The sequence below is a fragment of the Nicotiana sylvestris genome, chromosome 4 (assembly GCF_000393655.2).
Source record: "Nicotiana sylvestris chromosome 4, ASM39365v2, whole genome shotgun sequence".
In the NCBI taxonomy this organism is placed as follows: domain Eukaryota; kingdom Viridiplantae; phylum Streptophyta; class Magnoliopsida; order Solanales; family Solanaceae; genus Nicotiana; species Nicotiana sylvestris.
Window position 1 is genome coordinate 165977859 of NC_091060.1, and position 26751 is coordinate 166004609.

Here is a 26751-nt window from a genome sequence, read left to right on the forward strand (position 1 = left end):
TGACTCAACAGTCACGGGATTGACTTATCAGTTACAGAATTATCTCATAAGTTACAGAATTAACTCATCAGTTACGGAATTCCAGCATTTACTAAGATGTTACAAGTCTTTTGTCACGACCCAATTTAGGATCATGACCGGCACCTAGGAGCAAGTGCCCCTAAGTAAGCCTCGTCGGTATTTTACAGAAAATCGGACAGAATTTTTCCTGTTTTTGGACTATCCCAAAAAATTTCATGTCTCAATCAGCAACCAAACATCCTAATAGCAATTCAAGTGACAATGACCTTATCAATTAACCAAAATAAATATCTACCTTTAATAGTCCACCTACTAACAACTAGAATACTATTTTATCTCCAAATTTGATAAGAATGAGCGATACTGAACATAACTTTATAATAACGAAGAATACTCAAGACACTAAAATATTGACTATGGAGCGACTCTAAGAGTTCAAAGAAAAGACCATAATAATAAATAAAATCTCCACCCATGCGAACAAGTGCGAGGCTCACCAAGAACTATCAACCTGTGCGCTCTAATTAAAGAAATCCTCGTGTGCGTCAACTGCTGTCTCTGTAAAAAAAAATTAGCGGGGAAGGAGTTGCTAGCTCAGTGAGCAATAACACTTAACCACAACCATTTTTATTTGGGGACAAGTCAGAAAATATGCTAGTATCTCAAACATAAAATAACATAAAATGCTCTTTCCAAAATAATAAATAATTTTCAGTCTCATCATGCTTTTCTTGTAGTATAATACAATTAACAATTCAGTAATATACTCAGTAACTACTGTATAATATCAATATTTATATTTGGGAGGTTTCAATGAACGGATCATGTAATCGGTATAACCGTGGACTTCTTCGCAAAAAGTCAAATATAACGGTAGTCCCTACTCGAGGAAAATCGGTAATGGTATGCTAGTTTTACCTTCCTACTAGCGAGGACTATAACGATAGTCGGTAATTACAAGGTGCACCAGGTCTAACAAACCTACCGTTAGCTACGGGATCCTTCAATGTTTACTCCCATTTATACTTGTCTCTATAATTTGTATATACTCGTAGAAAATATTTTAAAACAATATAGGTCATTTCGGTTTTTATCAAATCATGTAATTTCGTTTCAATAACGGTAAATCTTATATCAGGTAACGGTAAAACGTATTCAGTAACAATGAGAATATTCAGAATAACTGTAATCGTCTAAAATAAATATAGTAGTATCATATCGAGTAAAAGACTTGTCCCACATGCAAATTCAATTCAGTCGGTAACATGTTCATAATAAAACCATTTGTAAATCATGCTAGTTGTAGAAATATAAATTGAGGTAAGGTTACTACTCACAGTACTCGTATGAAATACCAAACTCGTCACCTCGAGCGATCTGTACACTTTCTTCAATCAATCTATAACGACATCAACATCGATCTCATGTTAATTTTCTTGTTTAGGCTAATTTATGGTTAATTTAGAATACCCAACCCTCGAGGTTTTATGTTTGACTCTTAATTTGCCCAGAGTAATTCTTATTGGTATTTAATTTCTTATACCTTGTGAAACCCTTCAAATATATGAACTGAGATAAAAAGAATTACCAGAAGAAAATAACCCTGATGAAAAATAGAGTATTACTCGTAAAAACCAGTGCGTATTTAAGATATCTCATGGTTTGGTTCCAACCTTTTTCTTCTTCTTCTTCTTCTTCTTCCTCTCCCTTTGAAATCCCTTTTTTGTGTTTTCTGAAGCAGACCCGTTTTCCCCCTTTCTTTCTTTCGTTTGGTTTTTTTTCATTTTGTTTCTGTTTTGTTCCCCTTTATTTCACTTTTCTTTCTTTGTTTGTTTGTGTTGTCTTCACAGAATGGGCTTCGGCCCTTTATTGGATGCTTATTCTTTTTTTTTGTTAGTTTTTTATTATAATATAATTATTATTATTATTATTATTTTGCTAATGACCAATACAACCTTATTAAAAATATAGGGTATTATATCCTCCCCACCTTATGAAATTTGGTCCCCAAATTTAACTTAAGTCCGTACCTGTAGACTGAAACAAATGGGAATACTTCGCTTGTATATCTTTTCTACTTCCCAAGTGGCTTCTTTAACGGTATTATTTCTCCATAAGACTTTAACAAACACAATCTCTTTTTACCGACTTATCTATCAACAATTGTTATCGGCTCCTTCTCGTAAGATAACTTTTCATCAAGTGGTATAGCAGGGGCTTCAATTATCTGAGATGAGTCTGATATACATTTCCTTAGCGTTGAGACATGAAAAACTGGATGAATAAAAGATAACTCAGGAGGAAGTGCCAAACGATAAGCCGCCGTTCCCACTCGGTCTAGTATCTCATACGGTCCTATAAACTTGGAGCTCAACTTGACTCTTTTCCCAAACTTCATCACACCTTTCATAGGAGAGACTCATAGGAACACTTTGTCTCTAATTGTGAACACTAAATCTCTTCTTCTCTTATCAGCATAAGATTTTTGTATACTTTGAGCTGCAAGCAATCTCTGTCAGATCAACAAGACCTTGTCCATAACTTCTTGTACTAGGTTAGGTCCCAATAAGTTAGTCTCACCAGCTTCAAATTATCCGATAGGAGAACGACATCTTCTACCATATAATGTTTCATACGGTGCCATTTGAATACTGGACTGGAAGCTATTGTTGTAAGCAAATTCAGATAATGGTAGATAAGTGTCCCAACTACCTCCAAACTCAAGAATGCAAGCTCTCAACATATCCTCCAAGATCTGTATAGTACGTTCAGACTGCCCGTATGTCTGTAGATGAAATGCAGTGCTAAGATCTACTTGTGTACCCAATGCTTCTCGAAAAGATTTCCAAAAGCGTGAGTGAACTGTGATCCTCTATTAGAGATGATGGATACTGGAACTCCGTGAAGTCGGACAATTTCGTTCTTAAATATCTGTGCATACCTCACTCCACCATATGTAGTCTTCACTGGCAAAAAGTTTGTTGATTTCGTCAGTCGATCTACAATCACCCATACATAGTAATAACCTCTAAGGGTTTGTGGTAGCCCGGTGACAAAATCCATAGTAATTCTTTCCCATTTCCACTTTGGAATCTCAATTTGTTGTAGTAGTCATGCGGGTCGTTGATGCTTAGCCTTGAACAGCTGACAAGTCAAACAACTAGAAACAAAGTTAGCAACATCTTTCTTCATACCTTCCTACCAATAAAATTGCTTCAGGTCATGGTACATTTTTGTGGATCCAGGATATATAGTGTATTTGGTGTTGTAAGCTTCTTTAAGAATAGCATGTCTCAACCTATCTATGTCTGTTACACATAGACTGTCACCCATTCAAAGAACACCATCACTTTCAACAATCATATCCTTGTTTTTACCAGCTAAGGCCTCATCTCTGTATTTGCATAATCGTTCATCCTCATATTGGGTGGCCTTAATGCGCTCAACTAATGAAGACTTAGCATGAGCACAAGCCAACAATGCCTCTGAATTTCTGACACTAAATATGATACCTGTATCTTCTAGTCTCTGAATGTCTTTGGCCAAAAGTCTCTTTGCAAGAGCTATATGTGCCAAACTTCCCATAGATTTTCTACTCAATGCATCAGCCACCACATTGGTTTTTCCAGGATGATACTAAATAGAAAATCATAGTCTTTGAGTAGTTCCATCCAACGACGCTGCCAAAGATTTAGATCTCTCTGCTAAAAGATATACTTCAGACTTTTATGGTCAGTATAAATCTCACAAGTTTCGCCGTATAGATAATGTCTCCAAATTTTTAGAGCAAATACCACTACATCCATCTCCAAATCATGTGTAGAATAGTTTTGCTCGTGCTTTTTCAATTGTCTCAAAGCATAAGCAATAACACAACCATTTTGCATGAGAACACATCCTAATCCCACCCTCGAGGCGTCACAGAATACTAAAAATCCTTCGGAACCTGATGGTAAGGCTAATATTGATGCAGTTGTCAGACACGTTTTGAGCTTCTGAAAGCTTTGCTCACATTCCTCCGTCCACTGAAACTTTGCATTTTTCTGTGTTAGTTTGGTCAGTAGCACTACTATTCTGGAGAAATCCTGCACAAAACGCCTGTAATAGCCTGCTAAGCCTAAAAAGTTGCGAATCTCTATAGGAAAAGTAGGTTTGGGCCATTTCTGCACAGCTTCTGTCTTCTTAGGATCTACAATAATTCCATCTTTGGAAACAACATGCACCAGAAATGATATCGAGTCTAGCCAAAATTCACACTTCGAGAACTTAGCATAAAACCGATGTTCTCGTAATGTCTGCAACACAGTCCTAAGATGATCCTCGTGTTCTCCTTGGCTAAATATATCAGGATATCATCAATAACTACTATTACAAATCTATCCAGAAACAGCTTGAACACCCTATTCATTAAATCCATGAATGTTGTTGGAGCATTAGTCAATCCGAAAGGCATCACAAGAAACTCATAGTGCCTGTATCGAGTTCTGAAAGCAGTCTTAGAAATATCTTCATCTTTGATTCTAAGTTGATGATAACTAGAACGGATGTCAATTTTTGAAGAGTGGGCATCTCCTTGTAACTGATCAAACATGTCATCTATATGAGGCAAAGGATATTTATTGCGTATTGTTATCTTGTTCAACTGCCTGTAGTCAATGCACATTCTCAGGGATCTGTCTTTCTTCTTTACGAATAGTACTGGTGCACCACAAGGTGATATACTAGGTCTAATAAAACCCTTATCTAACAAAACCTGTAACTGTTGCTTTAGCTCCCTCAACTCTGCTGGTGCCATTCGATATGGGGGCATCGATATGGGTTGTGTGTCAGGTAGCAAATCAATAACAAAGTCCATTTCTCGTACTGGAGGCAATCCTGGTAAATCCTAAGGAAATACATCAGAAACTTCTCTCACTACTGGTACATTTTCTATACTAACTGTTTCCTTTCTTGTGTCATTTACAATAGCTAAGAGACCCAAGCAACCTTTTTTCAGAAGTCGTTGAGCTTTCATAAAAGATACAACTTTGCAAATCTCTGGAACCTGACTCCCTCTTAGAATAAAACTGGGTTCATTTGGTATATCAAACTTAACTATCTTTGCATGACAATCGACTATAGCATGGCAAGAAGATAACCAATCCATTCTCATCAACATGTCAAAGTCAATCATATCAAGTACAATAAGGTTAGCAAGAGTATCTCTACCCTCAATCTGAATCTGACAAGCACGATACACGTATTCAGCTAACAGAGACTCTCCAACAGGAGTAGCAACTAGAAAAGGATCATTCAATAGCTCAGGCTATCTACTAAACCTCAAAGCAAAGTATAAGGACACATAGGAGTGAGTAGATCCTGGATCAATCAACGCAAGTGCATCAAATTAACAGACAGAAAAGAATACATGTTACCACTGCATTCGAGGCTTGAGCATCCTGTCTAGTAAATGCAAAAACTCTCGCCTGACCTCTACCAACATTCCCTTGTCCTTGATTCACAGTAGCACAGTCTCCAGCACCTCGGCCTCTATTTCCTGTACCTGTAGCACCTGAAGTATTACGAGTAGCTTGAGTCGGTGCAGCTGACTGAATAGAAGCCTGGTTGAAATTTCTCGAAGGCTGAGGGAAATCCCTCAAGTGATGTCACAACTAGCCACACCGAAAGCACTCTCCAGTTAGAATACGACGTTGGCCCAAATGTGATCTACCACAGGTCTGGCAGACTGGAGTAGTGGCATATATCTGCCCAGAATTACGATATCTAGAAAATGATGGTCCCCTATTACCGTGTCTATAATGTGGTCTGTATGTGGGCTGTGAAGACATGTGTGTCCCTGTTTGAAAACCCTGTTGTTGTTGTCCCTGATTTCCTGCTCTTCTATTTTCACTAAAACCGCCACTAAAAGCCCCTCCTATCTTGGCCTTCTTACGTAATTCACTAGCTGCATGCTCATCACGTCCCTTGTTTTCAATCTTTCTAGCAAGGTCGACTACATCAGAGTAGGATAAAGTATTCATTTGTGGGGCTACTACAGTGTATAGACAACCAACTAATCCATCAATAAACCTCTAAACTCGAGCTTCTTCGGTAGGCACTAAGTAAGGAGCATATATAGACAGCTTACAAAACTTATTGTTATATGTTGACACATCCATATCTGGAGTCTGAACCAATCTCTCAAAGTCTCTAGAATATTTTTGCATCAAGCTGTCTGGAAGAAAATGATTCTTGAACAACTTAGTGAACTCGTCCCATGTCAGTGGTGGTGCTCCTGCTGTCCTTCCTAGCAATACAGTTTCATACCATGTGTTGGCCATATCCTCTAGTTTGTATGCTGCAAGCTCCACGACTCTCTCACTAGAACATCCAAGAGCACGTAATGCCTTTGAGTGTCCCATCCAAGAAACTCTGAGAATCTGCTGAATTATCGGAACCTGTGGATTTTGGTGATTTCAATTTCAGAAACTCTTGTAGGGATACTTCCTTATTTTTGAAAGTCTGAGTCTGTTAGACTGAGGAGCTGAACTTCCTCCTTGAGTATGCACCAATGCCTCTAACACATTTAATAATCTTGCCACTGCATCTGCAAGTAAGTCAATAGTAGGTACAACAGTTGGTACTAGTGGTGGAGCGTCCTGAATTCCCTACCTTTGCACTTGATCTAGCATAGCAACTTGGGGTTGACCCATGCTTCCAACTTCAGGTTGAGGAGCAGTCTGTCTTCTAGTTTGATGAACCCCAACTTGACCGCCACCCCGGGTAGCACCACGTCCAGCAGATGATGGTGTGTGTGTCCTAGCCATCTGTGAAAGAAATATTCTAAAGTCAATCTCAAGTTATCTCAACGCACGATCAAAGAATGAAAGAAGGAAAAACATTCCTAGATGTTTAGTAGCCTCAAGATCATAAGTATGGGTTCCTATATACCCATGAACAAGACTCTATTAAACATTGCTCCATGACTCGAGACTTAAAGCCTAAGCTATGATACCAACTGTATCACGACCCAATTTAGGATCATGACCGGCACCTAGGAGCAAGTACCCCCAAGTAAGCCTCATCGGTATTTTACAGAAAATCGGACAGAGTTTTCCCTATTTTTGGACTATCCCAAAAATTTCCCTGTCTCAATCAGTAACCAAACATCCTAATAGTAATTCAAATGACAATGACCTTATCAATTAACCAAAATAAATATCTACCTTTAATAGTCCACCCACTAATAACTAGAATACTACTTTATTTCCAAATTTGATAAGAATGAGCGATCCTCAACATAAATTTATAATAACAAAGAATACTCAAGACACTAAAATATTAACTATGGAGCGACTCTAAGAGTTCAAAGAAAAGACCATAATCATAAATAAAATCTCCACCCGCGCGAACAAGTGTGAGGCTTACCAAGAACTATCAACTTGTGCGCTCTAATTAACGAAATCCTCGCCTGCTCCAACTGTTGTCTCTGTAAAAAAAAATAGCAGGGAATGAGTCGCTAGCTCAGTAAGTAATAACACTTAACCACAACCGTTTTTATTTGGGGACAAGTCAGAAAATATGCTAGTATCTCAAACAGAAAATAACATAAAAATGCCCTTTCCGAAATAATAAATAATTTTCAGTCTCATCATGTTTTTCTTGTAGTATAATACAATCAACAATTCAGTAATATAATCGGTAACCACTATATAATATCAATATTCATATTTGGGAGGTTTCAATGAACGGATCATGTAATCGGAATAACTATGGACTTCTTCGCAAGAAGTCAAATATAACAGTACTCCCTACTCGAGGAAAATCGGTAACGGTATGTTAGTTCTACCTTCCCACTAGCGAGGGCTATAAGGATAATCAGTAATTACAAGGTGCACCAGGTCTAACAACCCGTCGTTAGCTACAGGATCTTTCAATGTCTACTCCCATTTATACTTGTCTCTGTAGTCTGTATATACTCGTAGAAAATATTTTAAAACAATATAGGTCATTTCGATTTTTATCAAATCATGTAATTCCGTTTCAATAACGGTGAATCTTATCTCAAGTAACGGTAAAACGTATTCAGTAACAATGAGAATATTCTAAATAATTGTAATCGTCTAAAATAAATATAGTAGTATCATATCGAGTAAAAGACTTGTCCCATATGCAAATTCAAATCAGTCGGTAAAATGTTCATATTAAAATCATATGTAAATCATGCTAGTTGTAGAAATACAAATTGAGATAAGGTTACTACTCATAGTACTCGTGTAAAATACCAAACTCGTCACCTCGAGCGATCCGTACACTTTCTTCAATCAATCTATAACGACATCAACATCGATCTCGTGTTAATTTTCTTGTTTAGGCATTCATGGCTAATTTAGAATACCTAACTCTCGAGGTTTCATGTTTGACTCTTAATTTGTCCAATATAATTCTTATTGGTATTTAATTTCTTATACCTTGTGAAACCCTTCAAATATATGAACTGAGATAAAAAGAATTACCAGAAGAAAAGAACCCAGATGAAAATTAGAGTATTACCCATAAAAACCAGTGTGTATTTAAGATTTCTCAAGGTTTGGTTCCAGCCTCCTCCTCCTCCTCCTCCTCCTCCTCCTCCTCCTCCTCCTTCTTCTTCTTCTTCTTCTTCTTCTTCCTTTCCTTTTGAAATCCTTTTTTTGTGTTTTCTGAAGCAGACCCGTTTTCCCCCTTTCTTTCTTTCGTTTTTTTTTTGTTTTGTTTCTGTTTCGTTCCCCTTTATTTCACTTTTATTTCTTTGTTTATTTGTGTTGTCTTCACTGAATGGGCTTCGGCTCTTTATTGGATGCTTATTCTTTTTTTCTTTTTTTTTGTTAGTTTCTTATTATAATATAATTATTATTATTATTATTATTATTTTGCAAATGATCAATACACCCTTATTAAAAATATAGGGTACTACATCTTTCCAAAAGTAATAGATGGATTGAGTAAATACTCATAAAGGATCCATAATTCTTGGGGAATGGTTACTTAGATCTAGCCTTATAAATAGACACACTTTATCACTATTGTAATTATCTGATTTTTTTCTCTACAATTCTATACATTGTAATTCATAGCATCTTGCAACCAATTTAGCATAGTTCGGCTCTTCAAGCTCTGTTCGGCTCATCATCCTATCAAAGATCATCCAATAAAAATTATTTCTTCTCTACTTTATTTTTATTATATTATCTGTCATTGAATTTATTTTCCACATCTCTATTATGTTGTATTAACGAAAATTTATATCTTTCGGATTGAATCGGTTGTTTGTGGCCCGTCATATAAAACTATTGCTTTGACCTTAAAAACTATTTTTTGGGTTAAACAGTTTGGTTTCGTTACCGGAAACTCAAGTTTGTTTTTCAGTTTAAACCTTTGTCATGGCCGAAATTTGCCAATCAGCACAGTTGAGGACAACTAAGTTAGAGATGGCTTTACCGTACAAAATGAAAATGGAAGAATATCCATGATAATAGTAGATAAGCAACAATCAGAGAAAAATGGAGAATGTACATCAGTATATTGGTATCACAACTATTAATACCAGAATTGATTATAACAAATCTGTGCCAAACAGATACATCAGGTAATTTTAGTTTGCGAAATTCAGTTCTAACTTTACATAAACAAATTAAGGAACAGAACGAACAAAAGAACATCTACGGCCAACTATCCCACGAGAATGATATGCATAACTGTTACAACACCGGGCTTCAAATAGAGGAAGGCACAGAGGTTCAATCGAAAGACAAAAACAGGGTCGAAGACCAAATGGAGGTAGTTCTTAGATGATTCAAATCTAAATACAAAAATATAAAAACCAGGTCCGAGCAAGAGATACGAAGTTTCCTTTAACGGGCTGAAAAAGATTCGGACCTTCCCAAACAGGTAAAGAACACCTTGCTAAATTGCAAAATTTCATAGGAAAAGAATAAAGGTAAGGAAAAGCATTGGTAAAACACCCACGGAATTACTTACAAAGATACCACACCTCACAACTAGAAAAGAAAAGATAGGCACGAGATGGATTATTAAAGACCATGAAAAAGAAGGTTCATTAATAGCCACAGGCAATTAGACAAACATTTTCGAAAAATATCATTGAACCGAAAGAATCAGAAGCCATGAGCTCAGATGCTGAAGAATTAGAAACTATTATTGACTTCCCAAATAGGAAGTTTTATGTTGGTCGAGACTCTATACCGGATTTAAAGGTAATTTGATTGAACTTTTACGTGCTAAAGCAAATTGTTTTTATTCCCCTATGCTAACATAACAGGTATACCACCGGAGGTAATGGTATATACTCTCAATATTGACTTGCGGTATAATCTGGTCAATAAAAACGAGAAATTGGAGTCAAATAATAAAAGATAAAGTTACAAAACTTTGAAAGATCAGTTTAGACCGTAAAATTGAATTACTCGGACTCCCTATCTAACATCAGCCCATCATTGCTTTCAAAATTTCGAAGAGAAGGATGGTTGTTGGTATACCAAATTGTCTCGGAGGTCTCGGTAAATGCAATCTTAATTCAAGAATATAAAGAATGGGACTTTACCCAAAGACAAGCATGCACTCAACAACTATGAGTGTGTCTCATCTGGCACTGCCTTGTTGAAGAAGAATTATATTTGAGAATATTCAAGGGTCTCAAAGCTAAAATTCCACAAGGACCCAGACAACCAGAATATATGATACTAAAAATTTATAAAGAGAGCAGTGAAAATTACTTCGGTAATGAGGCTTTAAATCGAGAACTCATCAAAGTCAATATGACTAACTCAAATCAAGATATGACATGATCCTCGACAATATTTTGGAACCTATGTAGTTCCCCACCATAATAAAAAATATTCAATAAAAAGAGCTCTGGTGTCATCCCTATGTTGGAACTGGACCATTTGAAAGTCCATTAACATCGAAACTAGCTATCCTATCGGGAACTGTCAAATTATGATTCCAATGTTTGAGTTCTCATACGTCAAAACTCGAACACTAGGGAGATTACTTATACTTGAAGGTTAGTCAATTTGACCTGACATTATAAGAAGTGATACAAACAGTCGATTGCCTTGGGAGATTGAATTTCTAAGAGTACTCTGACATTAGTTTAATATTATTTTCAGGACGAAGAGGATGCTAGATGAGTGGAGTTGGAGTACGATAATTTCATTGTACAAGAATAAACGTGACATCCAGAACTGTAATAACTATAAAGGCATCAAGTTACTGAGTCATACCATGGAAGTTTGGGAGAGGGTGATGGAAGGGAGGGTTAGGAGGGTAGTGTCTATATCAGAGAACCAACTTGGGTTCATGCTGGGTCATTCTACTACGGAAGCTATCCATCTTATCATGAGGTTGGTAGAACAATACAGGGATATGAAGAGGGATTTGCACATGGTGTTTATTAACTTAGAGAAGGTGTATGATAAGGTTCGTAGGGATGTTCTTTAGAGATTCATGGAGGTGAAAAGTGTGTCGGTATCTTACATTAGAGCGATAAAGGATATGTATGATGGAGCTAAGACTCAGGTTAAGACTATGAGGGTGACTTAGAGCCTTTTCCGGTGGTTATGGGGTTGCACCAAGGATCGACGCTCAGCCCGTTCTTATTTGCCCTAGCGATAGACGCTTTAACACATTATATTCAAGGGGAGGTGTCATGGTGTATGTTGTTCGCTGATGGTATAGTTATAATCGATGTGACGCGTGGTGGCATTGATGAGAGGCCGGAGGTATGGAAACAAACCCTGGAGTCTAAAGGTTTCAAGTTGAATAAGACTAAGATAGAATATATGGAGTGTAAGTTTAGTGGCATGAGGGGGAAGCGGACGTGGAAGTGAGGCTCGACCTCACAAGTCATCGCCAAGAGAGAAAGTTTCAAGTATATAGGGTCAATTATCCAGGGAAATTAGGAGATCGACGAGGATATCACACACCATATTGGGGTGGGGTGGATGAAAGAGGTTAGCGTCTAGAATCCTGTGTGACAAGAATGTGCCAACAAAACTTAAAGATAAGTTCTATAGAGCGGTGATTAGACTGGCTATGTTGTATGGGGCTGAGTGTTGTCCAGTCAAGAATGCACATATCCATAAGATAAAAGTAGCCGAGATAAGGATGTTGAGGTGGATGTGTGGGCACATGAGGCTGGATAAGATTAGGAATAAAGATATTTCGGAGAGGGTTGGTATTACTCCCATGGACTACAAGATGTGGGAAGCGAGGCTTAGATGGTTCGATCAGGTGAGGAGGAGAAGCCCTGATGCCCCGGTTATGAGGTGTGAATGGTTGGCTTTGGCAGGTACGAGAAGAGGTAGAGGGCGGCCTAAAAAGTATTGGGGCAAAGTGATCAGGCAGGACATGGCGCGGCTTCAGATTTCCGAGTACATAGCTCTTGATAGGAACGCTTGTAGGTCGAGCATTAGAATTGTAGATTAGGGGTAGTCAATCATTTTTTTCTCCCTTCTTTGTACTGGTTAGTCTGATAGAGTTTTGTTTAGGACTGCTAGCGGGTTATGTTGTGTCCATACTATTTTTCTCCTTTTGCAATAGTATTGGGATATTACCCTTCCACTAATTTGTTGTCTTGTTCGATTGTTGAGTATTGTTTTTCGGGTTTCTTTTGTTATTACAAATTTATTCTTTTGTTCTTTTCTAATATTATTGGCTCGTCTATTGAGTTGAGGGTCTCTCAAAAATAGTCTCCCTATCCCTTGGGGTAGGGATAAGGGTTGTGTACACTCTACCCTCCTCAGACCTCACTAGTGGGATTCTACTGGTTGTTGTTGCATCTCAACTCAGTTAGTTGTCTTGGTCATATCAAGCATAAACACTTCAAATAGTGTTGAATCAATTCTTCAAAAGTTCATATACTACATGTACACAAAAAAAATCAAGAACTCCATGTCAGATTCAAGAATCCCATGATAAAGAATGAGAGTTTTATATCCAAGTCAAGATAAATATATGCAAATATGCCACCATAATAAAGTTTACTTTGAACAAACATGTGACATATATTCAGTCCAACAACGACCATTCAAGTTAAATATATAAGTCTTTCTTAACGGCTGATTGTATTATGATTCGGATAGATTATTCCATATATATTAATAAAAATGTCAAATATTATTTCGGACATGTGTCCCTCCCTGCTTGGAAGCATGTCATATACTCCAATTCAGATTCAATATCCAATTAGATTAAATGTCTCTTTGGGACAATCTACTAAGATACCCATTTATTCGGGATTGATATTCCCTTAGACTCAATGACTTACCGAGATCAATACTCTTATAAATTCTATTGGGATTAATACTCTCTCAGACTAAAAGTCTACTCGGATTAGTCGATCATGTTTTATGCTTGAATGAAAAGAAGACGTCCTCTTCATTGCGTAAAAAAAAATAAAAAGACCTTCTTTTATTTAAAAGTCAGATACCCAATGGTGCAACTTTAAGATATCGCATAGAAATGATGCATCCAAATATATATATTTCAAGTCTATAAGACTAAATATGAGCACTCATATTACTTCTTATCCTGCCAAAAAAAATTAGTGCTCGGATAAATTTACTACAGTATTAAATAATATCTCGACAAGCGTGATTACAGTACTTAAATTTGCAGTACTTATATCTTTCTCAAATTAGAGAATTTTCTCTGTCATCATCCATGTTATAGGAAATATCATCTAACTTGGAGACGAAACTGAGTAGGCTAGGGATTGGTTCGAGAACTACTCTGACTATCATTGGAAAGCTCTTTCCTCCCCCTGTCAAATCCTTTCTTTGGAAGACGTGCAGGGACACTCTCCATATCAGTTTTCATAGTACTCTTCTTCTAAAGTCATCCAATCAAATAGCTAACGATTGGATGTCCAGATCGTAAAGTTAACCAGATGCATTAATTCCTTGACTTTATCAAAATCAGAAGTACAAATTTCCTAGTTCTTAAGTTTCCCGGTCTCTAAGGCTGTGAGGTCATAAAAGTTTTGGGTACAACTAAAAGCCCAAGAGTCAAAACTCAAATATTAAACTTTCGGATAAATATTAAAAATTCGAGATCAAACTTTTTGTGGTAGTGATACTTTTTCAGTACCAACCGATCATTGACAAAAGAAAAATAAGTGGTGGAGTTGTCATTTGAATTCCTAAGTTCTGCACACTTTTTTTTCTTCGCCTGGTTTTTGTCCCTATTGAATTTTCCGACAAGGTTTTTAATGATGCAGAGATAAGGGTGGAAAAGATAAAATCCTCCACTTCCCAATTACATCATAGTGAATAACCGAAAAGTAGAGGGACTATCTGTATTAGTAAAAAATAAACTCGCCACGTCGGTCTATTAAATGGCGACACGTATAAACAAAATTACGAGAACGGTGAAGAATGACATATAAAGATGATATTTGAAATACCCTCGAGGTCGAACATACTCATACCGTATATGTTAGCCTCGACGCTAATCATCATAGAATAGCCCTGAATCATGTACGGGAGAATAGCTCTTAATTACAAATAAGGAAAAATCAGTTAATCCCGGATTACATGAGATTTACCATTATAACGCCATCAGTTACAAATCAATTATGTAACGTACAATAAATGCAATAAATGATTGTAACAGGCAGAACAAGACAATCAATTACGAAATTAACTCAACAGGTACGAGATTGACTCAACATGCAAGTGATTGACTCAACAGGTACGAGATTGACTCAACATACACGTGATTGACTCATCAGTTACGGAATTAACTCATCATTTACATAATTAATTCATCAGTTACAGAATTCAAGCATTTACTAATATATGACAAGTCTTCCAGAAGTAATAGATGGATTAAGTAAATACTCATAATGGACCCATAATTCAAGGAGAATGGTTACTTAGATCTAGCCTATAAATAGACACACTTTGAACCCGTTTGGATTAGCTGATTTGAAGTAGCTGATAAGCATTAGGTGTTGAAAAATAATTTTAAGTTCTGAAACTGATTTAATAAATAAGCAGTTACATGTTTGAATACAAGTGTTGAAATTGATAATAAGTTGCTGCAGTATTTGAGAAAAAAGTGCTGATAAGCTTTTTTTCTGTTAAAATAACTTAAATAACATTAGAATTATTTACACATTATAAGGGCATAATTTCTTCAAAATTTTAGATTCCAGATCGATTCAAATACAAAATATTCTATTTGTCATTTTAGTTTAAATACAACTGTGCTTAGATAAGAAAACTTTTATAATAAATAAAATTTATTTTATGATAAGCATATAATCATAAGTTATAATAATTAATAAATTGACAAAAGTTTCGAAGTAAAAAATAAACCTAAATAAATATTTGAAGAGAAACAAACACTGTCTTCATCACCACAACACTTAGAAAGCAATACATCAAAAATTTGATATGTCCTCATTTATTACATACAGTTCAAAAATTAATACACAATCACATAGATACAAATATGCAAAGGAATTGAGAATTTGTTTATCTTAAATAGTCAATGAGAATTGCAGACTTGAAGAGGCGCGGAGGGGGGAGGGTTGAAACAATACTTGAGGCAGTGAGCATCGATGTAAGAGTTTTGTTCTAAAAAAGAATATTTTAAGGATAAAATAGTAAAAATCTTGGTCAAACTTAAAGTACTTATAAGCTAAAAATTCATAAGCTGGGGATAACCAGCTTATGTCTTTTAGCTTATTTTTTTGACTTATAAACACTTTTAATTTTACCAAACGCGTAGATAAGCCGAAAATTGTTTATAAGCTAGTTTGACCAGCCTATAAGCTTAGCCAAACACCCTCTTATAACTATTGTAATCATCTGATTATCTTCTCTACAATTCTATATATTGTAATTCATAGCATCTTGCTCCCAAGTTAGCCATAGTTCGGCTCTTCAAGCTCTGTTCGGTTCATTATCCTACCAAGTATCATCCAATAAGAATTATTTCTTCTCCGCTTTATTTTTATTATATTATCTGTTATTGAATTTATTTTCACTTCTATATCACGTTGTATTAACGAAAATTTATATCTTTCAGATTGAATTGGTTACTTGTCGCCCGTCATAAAAATTATTGCTTTGACCTTAAAAACTATATTTTGGGTTAAACAAATAGTGTATACACAAACATTCCCTCTATCTTGTAAAATAGAAATACTATTTTCAAATTTCAATAGAATATAATCCCAACCGTCACGAAAAAGAAATAGGGTAGTAGAGCGTTTACAAAAGCATGACACTATAATATGTGATCATACGAACAGTTTCTTTTAGCTATAATTTGCGGAAAATGAGGCCGAAATATAAGAACGTAACAAATTGGACGAGAGAACTAGGATTATTATATTACTTCTCGGGCTAACATCCTTTTCACTTGTGTATTTTATTTTTTGGAATAAAGAAGAGGAGTATGGAATCGATTCTCTCTTTTAAAAAATTGCACTTGTCACAGGGAAACTTGAACTTTTATTTATTTGGGAGAGTTGAAAAAATTATCACGTTGAAACGTTATGTACATTTTGTCCTCTCTTAGCGCACTTCTTATTTATTTTAATATTAAAACACTTGATTAAGATGAAAATGATCAAATTTGGCGATATACTATCTGAAATTGATTAACTTTATCACTCGTTAAAAATTTTGGTCTAATTAATATTATCCTGCAATTAGAAAAAAGTTTTATTTTTTCATTGATACCTAACAAAGCTCCAACTTGAAAGTAATTTTAAAACATAATGAAAAAGTTAAGGGGTAAATTTATACCTTTTTATCAAAAAATAAAATTGAACATGTGGAGTGCACTCATCTATTATTGAAACTATGTTAATGATAATGGCAAAATAATGGTATAAATGAATTAAAAATGCAACATTGGACAAAATTGAATAATTTTGAATAGTACGAGAACAAATTTGAACTTTTGCCATTAATTACTCAAAATTTATTTGATACTTTTTATTTTTCGAGATTCAAATTTCTTAATTTTGATCGAGTATTTGGACATAAAAAATTTTAGTTTTTGAAATAAAATTTACATATTTAGAAATTACATAAAAAGTACTATAAGTTATAATAATTAATAATTAAAAATACTTAAAAAAAACATATGAAAAATGCTTCAGATTTCCGAGGATATGGCCCTTCATAGGAAGCAGTGAAGGTCGAGTATTTGGGTTGTATGTTAGGAGGTAGTTGAGTCTTTTCCTACTTTCGTACCTTTGTGAGGCTAGTCTGATAGTATTTTTGTCTGAGACTGCTAGTGGTTAATGTTGTGTCTTACTACTCTTTCGTTTTTCATAGTGTCGGGTCTATTTAATCGCTATCGCTTTTGCTTTGCAATCTATCTTCTGGGTTTCATGATGCCGTTATTTTTTGGTATCTGTTGATGGTACTGTTATTGTCTCTTTTCGTCTTCTTGAGTTGAGGGTCTTTCGGAAACAACCTTTCTAGTCTCGCGGGGCAGGGGTAAAGTCTGCGTACACACAACCTTCCCTAGACCTTACTAATGAGATTTTACTGGATCGTTGTTGTTGTACATAAAAAGCATATAAAAATATTGCAATAAAAGAATAATTTGTTTGCGTCATATAGATTGGGAAAGAGAAAATAAATTGTTTTTATATAGACATATTATTTATGAAAAAATAATATATCCTTTTTTTTCAAAGCAAATAAAAATTTACATATATACCTTTTATGGAAAAGTTGGAGTTTTTGGCAAAAATCATCCTTAAACTATGGTTCAAACCAAGGGTACATCCTTGTCTTATCCTAGTAAACAAAAATCATCCTTATACTATTTAAAAAGTTGCAAGAATCATCCTTCCATTAAATTTTATCACAAAAACTAACAGCATCGTCAAAAGACCATGTCCATCACGTGCCTTTTCCCCTCAATTTTTCAATATTGTCTCTCCTGCCCAATCGACTTTTCCAAGAACGTGCTGACCGTTTTCTTTTTCCTTCTTAATTTTTGTTTCCTCCCTTTCTTCTTATTTTTCTTCTTCAAGAAAACTAGCAGGATAAACTAGGTGCTGCTTATTTCTTCTTTAAAGTTGCTGCTATTTAATGAACAAAAATGGCCTACACTGAAATAACTTCTCCTTAAGTTGTCTTCTTATAACAAGCAGATGATAACAAGAGATTGGCACGACCTTGAGGTGGAAGTGCATTATGATCATGTAAAATCTTATATTTGTGTCGGGCTTTGATGAGGGTGTCGATTCTCTTTGTGTCAGTTTTATTAGTCTACCTATAAATGAGAAAAATTAAAAGGTTCTAGCTCTAAATTAAGAACCTGAAAGTCAGAAACTAGATTAGTTCTCTTCCATTTGTCGGAGTGAGTGGTTTCACAATAGTTGAGCTAAACCGAAGTTGGAGTCACATTTTAAAAACAAACCTTGCATCATCACCTCAAATTAAAGATAGAATATCAAAATCTACCGTACGTGCATTGAAATACATGATGCTGCTTAGAAAGTCAAAACTCTTCCACTATTTTTAAAGGCTTTGCACTTTCCTCTCCAAAAGGAAGGTAGCAAGAAATAGTATAGCATGAGATCGGAGAGTTCCAACTATCATACCAGTTGGATGTGAAGTTCATATGAAAAGAAACTTCTAGTTTTGAAGTCTTAGTCCTTTTTGGCAAAGGTGGAAGATGATCGGGTAGGAAGGACAATATTGGAAAATTGAGGGGAAAAGGCACGCGATGGACATGGTCTTTTGATGATATTGTTAGTTTTTGTGATAAAATTTAACGAAAGGATGATTCTTGCAACTTTTTAAATAGTATAAGGATGATTTTTGTTTACTAGGATAAGACAAGGATGTACGTTGCTTTGAACTATAATTTAAGTATGATTTTTGTCAAAAACCGAAAAAGTTGAATGCATTGACTATTGTAGAAGAGGTAATTATATTGTGGTTCAAGAATGAAATATAAAAAGGTGGACTAGCGTCCAGGGTATTTCTTTCTTCAGATTCTCTCTCATCAATTCGATAAGAGAGAAGAAAAGAACCCATTTGCTGCCTCTCACGATAACCTGAGATCACACAAATCCTCTTTTTTCTTCAGCTCTTTTGTACCTTCTCACTTAAGCAGGTTTCATTTTTTATTTTTGCATAATTTTTATTTTTATGTACTTATAGTTATAACACCCTTTTGTAGATTCAGTGATTTTCTGATGCTTTGATTGTTTTTTTCCAGATCGCATAATCGATCCATTTTACTGTCAGTTGCTTTTATCTTTTGGAAACCCTTTATTTTGCTGATTATTTCAACGAGTTTTCAAGTTTTTTTTTTTTATCAATGAATTCTGGTTCTTGATTGTGCTTTTGACCTGAGCTAATTGTTTTTCCTGTTTGTTCTTCTTGTATTATAGTTAGTATTTTCTGGGTTTGTTTCAATTTAACTTTCCAAAGACTATTTGCTTATTGATTAGCTTAAAGTTTTGAGTCTTTGACTTGGGTCATAGCTTGTTCTGCTAGGTTTTAAAATATTTAGATGTTGGTTAGTTTTTTTATGGGTGTTTTACTATTTGTCAAAAAATTATGCTGTATGTGTACCCAAATATGAAGATGTTCGATATAACTTAATTTTTCTTTTGATTTTTGACATTTTTTTATTTTGTATGATATTGGTATAAGATGAGCTTTAATGGGACAACATGGTCTGGGAGGATTCCTATAGCCGACCCCGACTTTCTTGGGGTTGAGGCCTAGTTGTTTGTATATGTGACATTTTTTCATAGACCAGAGTTGGTTACAGGTCCTTCTGTCAAGCCTACCTGTGCTAAAATCAATAGGATAATTCTTACTGAATAGGAGTAGTATGGTTAAATAATTTTACCAATTACCAGTGGATAAATAGGTGACCTTGAGAGTTAAGAATACAAAAAATGAACCATTCTTTGTTCTTTTACTTTAAGGTAAATATTGTTCAGAAGACCCATTTTCACAATTCAGAAGGTGCTCCTGAAATCTTTATAAGTTACGGAAAGAAATGATATTCCGGTCTTTATTGATATAACTGCAGCAAATTTTATTTGTTTGTAAGTTGTTATTGTTGTTAGAAAAGAAAAAAAGATGGGAAAACAGTTTCATGCACTTTGAATGGTCTTTCGTGCTCCGGTTATGTTATATGTTTTTTCTCTTGTAGGGACCATGATTAAGTTGTTTAAAGTAAAAGAAAAGCAGAGAGAACAAGCTGAGAATGCAAATGGAAAGCCACCAGTCAAGAAACAAAGTGCAGGAGAGTTGCGTCTTCACAAAGGTGGTTTCTTTTTCTATTTCTCTTGAACTTTTAAGTTAACTAGTGCTTTAACCATTTAGCATCTTGCAAGTTGTTTCTAGTGAGTGCTTTATGCACGACAGATTGGTCACCAATAGCCCTCTATTGGTGAGATATCCTGAGTTTTAACAGGTTAACTAGTGATTTAACCATTTTGCATCTTGTGAGATAATTTTACTACGTGCTTCTTGCATGACAACTCGATAACTAGATATCATGAAGTAGTCTTAGATTGTCTTGGTTGGACTGAAAAGTGGAACGCAAGAAAGAGGGGAAATTACATGACACGGGTTAGTGTACATTTACTTTTAAAAAAGGCTTAGATTGCATTTTCCTTTTCGGTTGGTTGAGACTTGAGACCACATCAACTCTTTTTACCAACCTGAGATTGGACTGAATGGAGGAAGTAATCTATCCCCAAGCTTTTGAGTATGACTTTCACTTGCACATCGAGTCGTAACTGGACTGATGGCAAGAAAATAATAATCAAGCTGTTTCCTTTCTTCTTTCCGGTTCACCTTGTTGCCAAATGTAGTACATTGTTTTTTTGTTGGAGGAGCTCCAAAACCCTGTTTACCTATGAGTGATCTTGGATCTCCACATTCTTATGGAAGTATTCCTTCCAGGCCATATTATAGTAACTTTACGGGCCTCTTTGTTCCAAGTGATGGTTTTAGAGTAAACATCCAGGTAGGATAGAATTATTGCTAAGGTTTTGGCACCCAATAAGGAGAAAGTAAGATATAGGTCTTAAGAATTATTGAAAAGGTTTATGTTTGTGATGTATATTTTCTTGGAAACTAAATCGTTCTTCTTCCATATAACTTGTCTCAAGAACTACGGAAAGTATATGCACAATGAATAACTAAATGAAAAACTGTGTGTTGGAAGTACTTGAAAAATCTCTCAGGCATGGAGGGAGTGTAGGTGGCTATCAGTTCATGGAAACAGCGCTGAGTTCTTACGTCTTCAGTTGATTTTGCTTGATTTTTTGTTCAAGTGGGATTGGATTTGTCGTCCTCCTGTTTTCTCCATTGATCCTCTTCCCACTATTGCCTCATGCTGTTCTTCTCCATCTTAATTCAAGGGTGTTAAAATCAACAACATTACAGGCCCATCCTATTACTTGCCAAACTTGTAGAATCAAATCCACTGTGTGTCACACCCTCTTACCACATTCATGAGGTACCTCCCTGATCAAACAGGCAAAAGGTAGGAGGTCGAGGAGGGTTGGTACAAATAGAAGCGCCGATCAGTAATAAAGATGGGGTGGACTTACCAGTGCCTTCGCTGTTTCTTCTTTTTTTCTTTTGATAAGTAAAGGTATTATTGATAAGAACTCAGTACCAAGCTACTCCCCGTGACATATGGGTCACATGTTTGAGTCATGGAATTAGCCATTGATGCTTGCATTAAGGTGACATGCCTACATCACACCCCTTGGGGTGCGGCCCTTCCCCGGATCCTGCGTAAATGCGGGATGCTTCGTGTACCGGGCTGCCCTTTTCAGTACCAAGCTGGTACAAAGACAAAGTACAAAGCTCTAGATAGGAAAGACACCAGAAACTCCAGCATTACATCAAGATCATTAGAGAAATCAGCAAATTTCTAAACTTAGAATGCTTCTGTTCTTCAGCTACACAATGTTCTCTTCCTTCTCCTCAAAACATCTTCTGTTCCCTCTGAGCCAAACATTCCAAAATATACATAAAGGAATAGGCCCCCAATTCTTCTTTTTCACTTTGTTCATCCTCTGACTTTGCCAGCTGCTTAGCATTTGTTTCACCTTTGCTGGCATCACCCATTGAATCCATACAAGTTAAGAAACTTACACCGAATTTGCTGTACGAATTTGCAATGTAATAGAAGATGACTCACTGTCTCGCCATTTTCCTTGCACAAGTAACACCTTCCACATAAGCTGATCCCTCTTTCTTTGCAACAAATTTGCCTTCCCTGTTTTTCCATATTTTGATATGAAATAAATATAAAATTTTGAAAATCTGAATTAGGTGTAAAAAATTTGAGAAGTTGAATTAAGTCTACAAAGATATCTTGTTGCCCACCTCAAAGTTTTTCTTTTAGAAACTGTCAAGTGAATAGACATAGTTTCTTCTTCCCCCTCACTCTTTAGCAGCTAAACACACTGCAAAGTTTTAACTTTTAAGATGCCATCTTAATATCACGTACATCAATCATGGTTATCCAGAAATTTCCCATATATTACAGCAGAGGTTAAATCCATTTTCTATCTTTCTTCTACTGTTTTGTTTCTCTGGTTCATCCTTAGAGACAAAGTGTTGATTTTTTCAGAACCTTTTTTATATCCGAGTTTTCAATCATACTGCTGTCTTCTGTGTGCTGTGACTATTACATATGTGCACGAGAGAGATATTTTGTTGCTTGATGCGAGACTATAGCATGAAAATTTATTATTCTATTTCCTTTTATCACTGAATGACTCCTCTTAGGAATTGGAGAATCTCTTGAAAAAACCTCACTTGCTAGCAGCTATCTGAAAGGGATTCTTTAACTACTTGTATGATGCATCTCTTTGTCCTAACTTCTATGCATTTATTTTCTCTAGCTCATACTTTCTGCTATCTTCTGTCATTTTTTTGCATCTAGATTATGATGAGTAAACCTTTGTATCTTGTTTCTTGTAGATATAAGTGAGCTAAATCTACCGAAAACATGTAGCATATCATTTCCCAATGGAAAAGATGACCTCATGAACTTTGAAGTCACCATTCGGCCTGATGAAGGATATTATATGTAAGTAATTTTGTTACAAACTTACCTATCAAAAAGATGTGCAAGTAATTTTGTAGACCATTCATTCTTCAAGTTTCTTACTTTCAAGAAGTAATTCCTGTCTTGCTATTTTAACTTTATTCACGCCTTTCTGCTTTCTTATTAACAGGGCATGTTGGTGAATTTAAATTAGCTTTCTGTGATGATGTTATTGATTATTTGTTCTTTGTTGCCTGTATATAGGGGTGGCACATTTACGTTCTCATTCAGTATTTCTCCAATGTATCCTCATGAAGCCCCAAAGGTTAAGTGCAAGACAAAGGTGGGTAACTGGTTATACTTATCTTGTTTATTTTCTTACTAGACTGTGTCTATTCTTGGACAGCTTACCGTTATCACTGTAATGCCCTCTTTTTTTTTCTTTTTTTTTTTTGCAGGTTTACCACCCTAATATTGACTTAGAAGGAAATGTGTGTCTCAACATTCTTCGAGAAGACTGGAAACCTGTGCTCAACATTAACACCATTATCTATGGCTTATATCATCTGTTCACGGTATTTTTCTTAATCTCGATATAAAGATACTTCACTGTCACTCATATAAAGTATTTAGCAGTTAGAACTTGTGATATTCTGCAGGAGCCGAATCACGAGGATCCCCTCAATCATGACGCAGCTGCTGTATTAAGAGACAACCCAAAGTTGTTCGAGTCCAACGTTAGAAGGGCAATGCATGGAGGCTATGTTGGGCAAACGTTCTTTCCTCGCTGTATGTAACGTCTTTGCTTCTGAATCAACTGATTGAAGAAGCTGATGGTGGAAGTTTGAGGACTCTGGGACTCTGTAAAGTTTGGGTGCAAAATCATTTCAGGTGGTCTTTCTGCAACAGAATATGGGTTCAAATGTCTTAAAATATATGTAACTCGGACCAGAAAAAAATTCTGTATGCCAAGTGTAAACTTTGCAATTTGTTTTTGGACAAGTTTATTGCGTTAGACCAATGGTGTAGACCTATGTTTTGGATTAACTTGTGTACAATCTGAAATTTTTATTCTATGGGAGATTCAAGCATGATAATTATCTTATTAGTTCAACTACTTTTTTCCAAGGTAGACATGATCCCAAAAAAAGGAAAACAGTTTTTTTTATTAGATTTCTTGAGTTATTACTAGGGCTGTGTGTTTTGTGTTGTAGGTAGTCTATTAGTCTTGTTTTATCAGGGGTTTGATGTCAAAACGGGAAAATTATTGGGAAATTGCATTATATAGCCACTCCAAAAAAATAATAGTCGGCAAATTGTGTATTTTTGTATATTAATATATAAATATACATATTATATATATATTTTTTGAATGTTGGTCAACGAATGTAATTATTTTTGGTCTGCTGGCTAAATGTGTAATTGCCCAAATTTATCCGAGAATAGTGATAACATGGCCAAGGCAGGTTAATTTTACTTATATTAAACTTTGGACACTGAAGAATACCTTTCTCGGCCTTTGGACTAAGATCGTATTTAGTGGTAAAAATTGTATGGGACGACCAATAACCTATATTCATTTATTTTTTATTTTTTTTTTGTACCCATTTTTTAAATAACTTCAGCCCCCTTTCTCCTCCTCCTTCGTTTTATTCTTCTTCTTCTTTCTTCTGTTGTTGTTGGTGCTGCTATAAAACTTCAGTTCATGGGATGATTATCATAAATATGTTTATCAGATTATTTAAAAACAAATTATAAATAATTACGTAAGTTAGTAGATAATAATTTGTGAATATTTCCACGTACGTAAGTTAGTAGACAATGATAATTTTGTTTTTTTTCACGTTTATTGTTTCCAAAATTTATGGTAAAAATAGCACGATATAGCCAATTTTCGGGCTGGTCATTCAAAAATAGCCAGTGTTTATGAAGTCAATGAAAAATAGCCACTATTTTGCTGTAACAGAGACCGGTTCAGCATAATATACTGGAGTTCGGTGCACCTGTGTATGAACTCCAGCATATTATGTTGGACCGGTATACTTTGCTGACTCCAGTATAATATACTGGAGACTGGAGCACCGGTGCTCCAAACTCCAGTATATTATACTGGACAATTATACTTGCTGGAACTCCAGTATATTATGCTGGAATTCTAGTGTACTTATGCTGGAGTTCCAGCATACTTATCCTGGAACTCCAGTATAATATACTGGCGTATTTTTCGGGTTTTGAACAGTGTTATCGCTCAAATTTATCTTTACATGAAAAGTGGCTAAATTTTGATTACTTTTAAAATTGGGCTATTTTTGAAAAACCAGTTGTAAATCTGGCTATTTTTGAATTTCTCCCAAATTTGTGATTTAGATACTGTTGGCAATCTGATTATTTATCTAGTATGTTAGAAACCTTTTTCAAAAACTTCAGCTTATTTAGTGTTGAAGTTTTTCAAATGAACTAAATAACTTCAGCATCTTCTGTTGAAATTTTTGAAAAAGCTTTATGACAAAACTAATGAATCTAGGAAAAAAGTTGAAGTTTTTACAAAATGAACTAAATAACTTCAGCGTCTTCTGCTGAAGTTTTTGAAAAAGTTTATTCAGGACAAAAAAACTTCAGCTTATTTAGTGCTGAAGTTTTTATAAATGAACTAAATAACTTCAGCATCTTCTGCTGAAGTTTTTGAAAAAGCTTAATGACAAAACTAATGAATCCAGGACAATTTTTTTTAGCTTATTTAGTGCAATTACAAACAAAAACTTCAGCAAATAGAGAACAAAACTTCAGCTACTATGTTTAAGTTCAGCAATTACAAACAAAAATTTCAGCAAATATAGAACAAATCTTCAGCTACTATGCTTAAGATCAGCAATTACAAACAAAAATTTCAGCACAGTTGGTTCAACACACTTGCTATTTCAGGCCTGTCTACTAGAATGCTGAAATTTTGTGTGATTGTCTTTGCTACTTCAGCCCCGTATGCTGAAGTTACGCGAAAAAGTGGGTACGCTTGCAAATTTTTTTTGCAAAGCGGGCACAAGTTAAAATATGACCCAAAAGCGGGTATAGATGCAAATGCCCTTTGCAAAAAAAAATTGCAAGCGTACCCACTTTTTCGCGTAACTTCATCATACGGGGCTGAAGTAGCAAAGGCAATCACGCAAAACTTCAGCATTCTAGTAGACGGACCTGAAGTAGCAAAAATTACTGAACCAAGTGTGCTGAAGTTTTTGTTTGTAATTGTTGAACTTAAGCATTCTAGTGCTGAAGTTTTGTTCTCTATTTACTGAAGTTTTTATTTGTAATTGCTGAACTTAAGCATTCTAGTAGCTGAAGTTTTGTGATGCTAAAGTTATTTAGTTCATTTGTAAAAATTTCAACACTAAATAAGCTGAAATTTTTTTGTCCTGGATTCATTAGTTTTGTCATAAAAAAATTTCAAAAACTTCAGCAGAAAATGCTGAAGTTATTTAGTTCATTTGTAAAAACTTTTCAGTTTATGATTCATTAGTTTTATCATAATCAAACTACTATAAAATAATCAGATTACCAACAATATCTAAATCATAAAATTTTGGAAACAATAAACGTGAAAAGAACAGAATTATCATAAAAAGAATCACTAGGTGTGACCTTAAACTTTCCGTACGTGAAAATATTCATAAATTATTG

The 26751-nt window shown here is 35.2% G+C and overlaps 2 protein-coding genes across 2 annotated transcripts; both read left to right on the plus strand.

The window, feature by feature from the left end:
* The first annotated feature begins 11618 nt into the window (after window positions 1–11618).
* LOC138890472 (uncharacterized) lies at window positions 11619–12486 on the plus strand. Its single transcript, XM_070173860.1, has 2 exons — window positions 11619–11847; window positions 12122–12486. The coding sequence occupies exons 1-2, from the start codon at window positions 11619–11621 to the stop codon at window positions 12484–12486; spliced, it is 594 nt and encodes a 197-aa protein (XP_070029961.1).
* A 6423-nt stretch (window positions 12487–18909) lies between these two features.
* LOC104221151 (NEDD8-conjugating enzyme Ubc12) lies at window positions 18910–24184 on the plus strand. Its single transcript, XM_009772148.2, has 6 exons — window positions 18910–19158; window positions 20215–20328; window positions 23013–23121; window positions 23344–23422; window positions 23538–23654; window positions 23739–24184. Exons 2-6 carry the CDS (start codon window positions 20220–20222, stop codon window positions 23874–23876), a joined length of 552 nt encoding a protein of 183 aa, XP_009770450.1. The 5' UTR covers window positions 18910–19158; window positions 20215–20219; the 3' UTR covers window positions 23877–24184.
* The last annotated feature ends 2567 nt before the right edge of the window (window positions 24185–26751 follow it).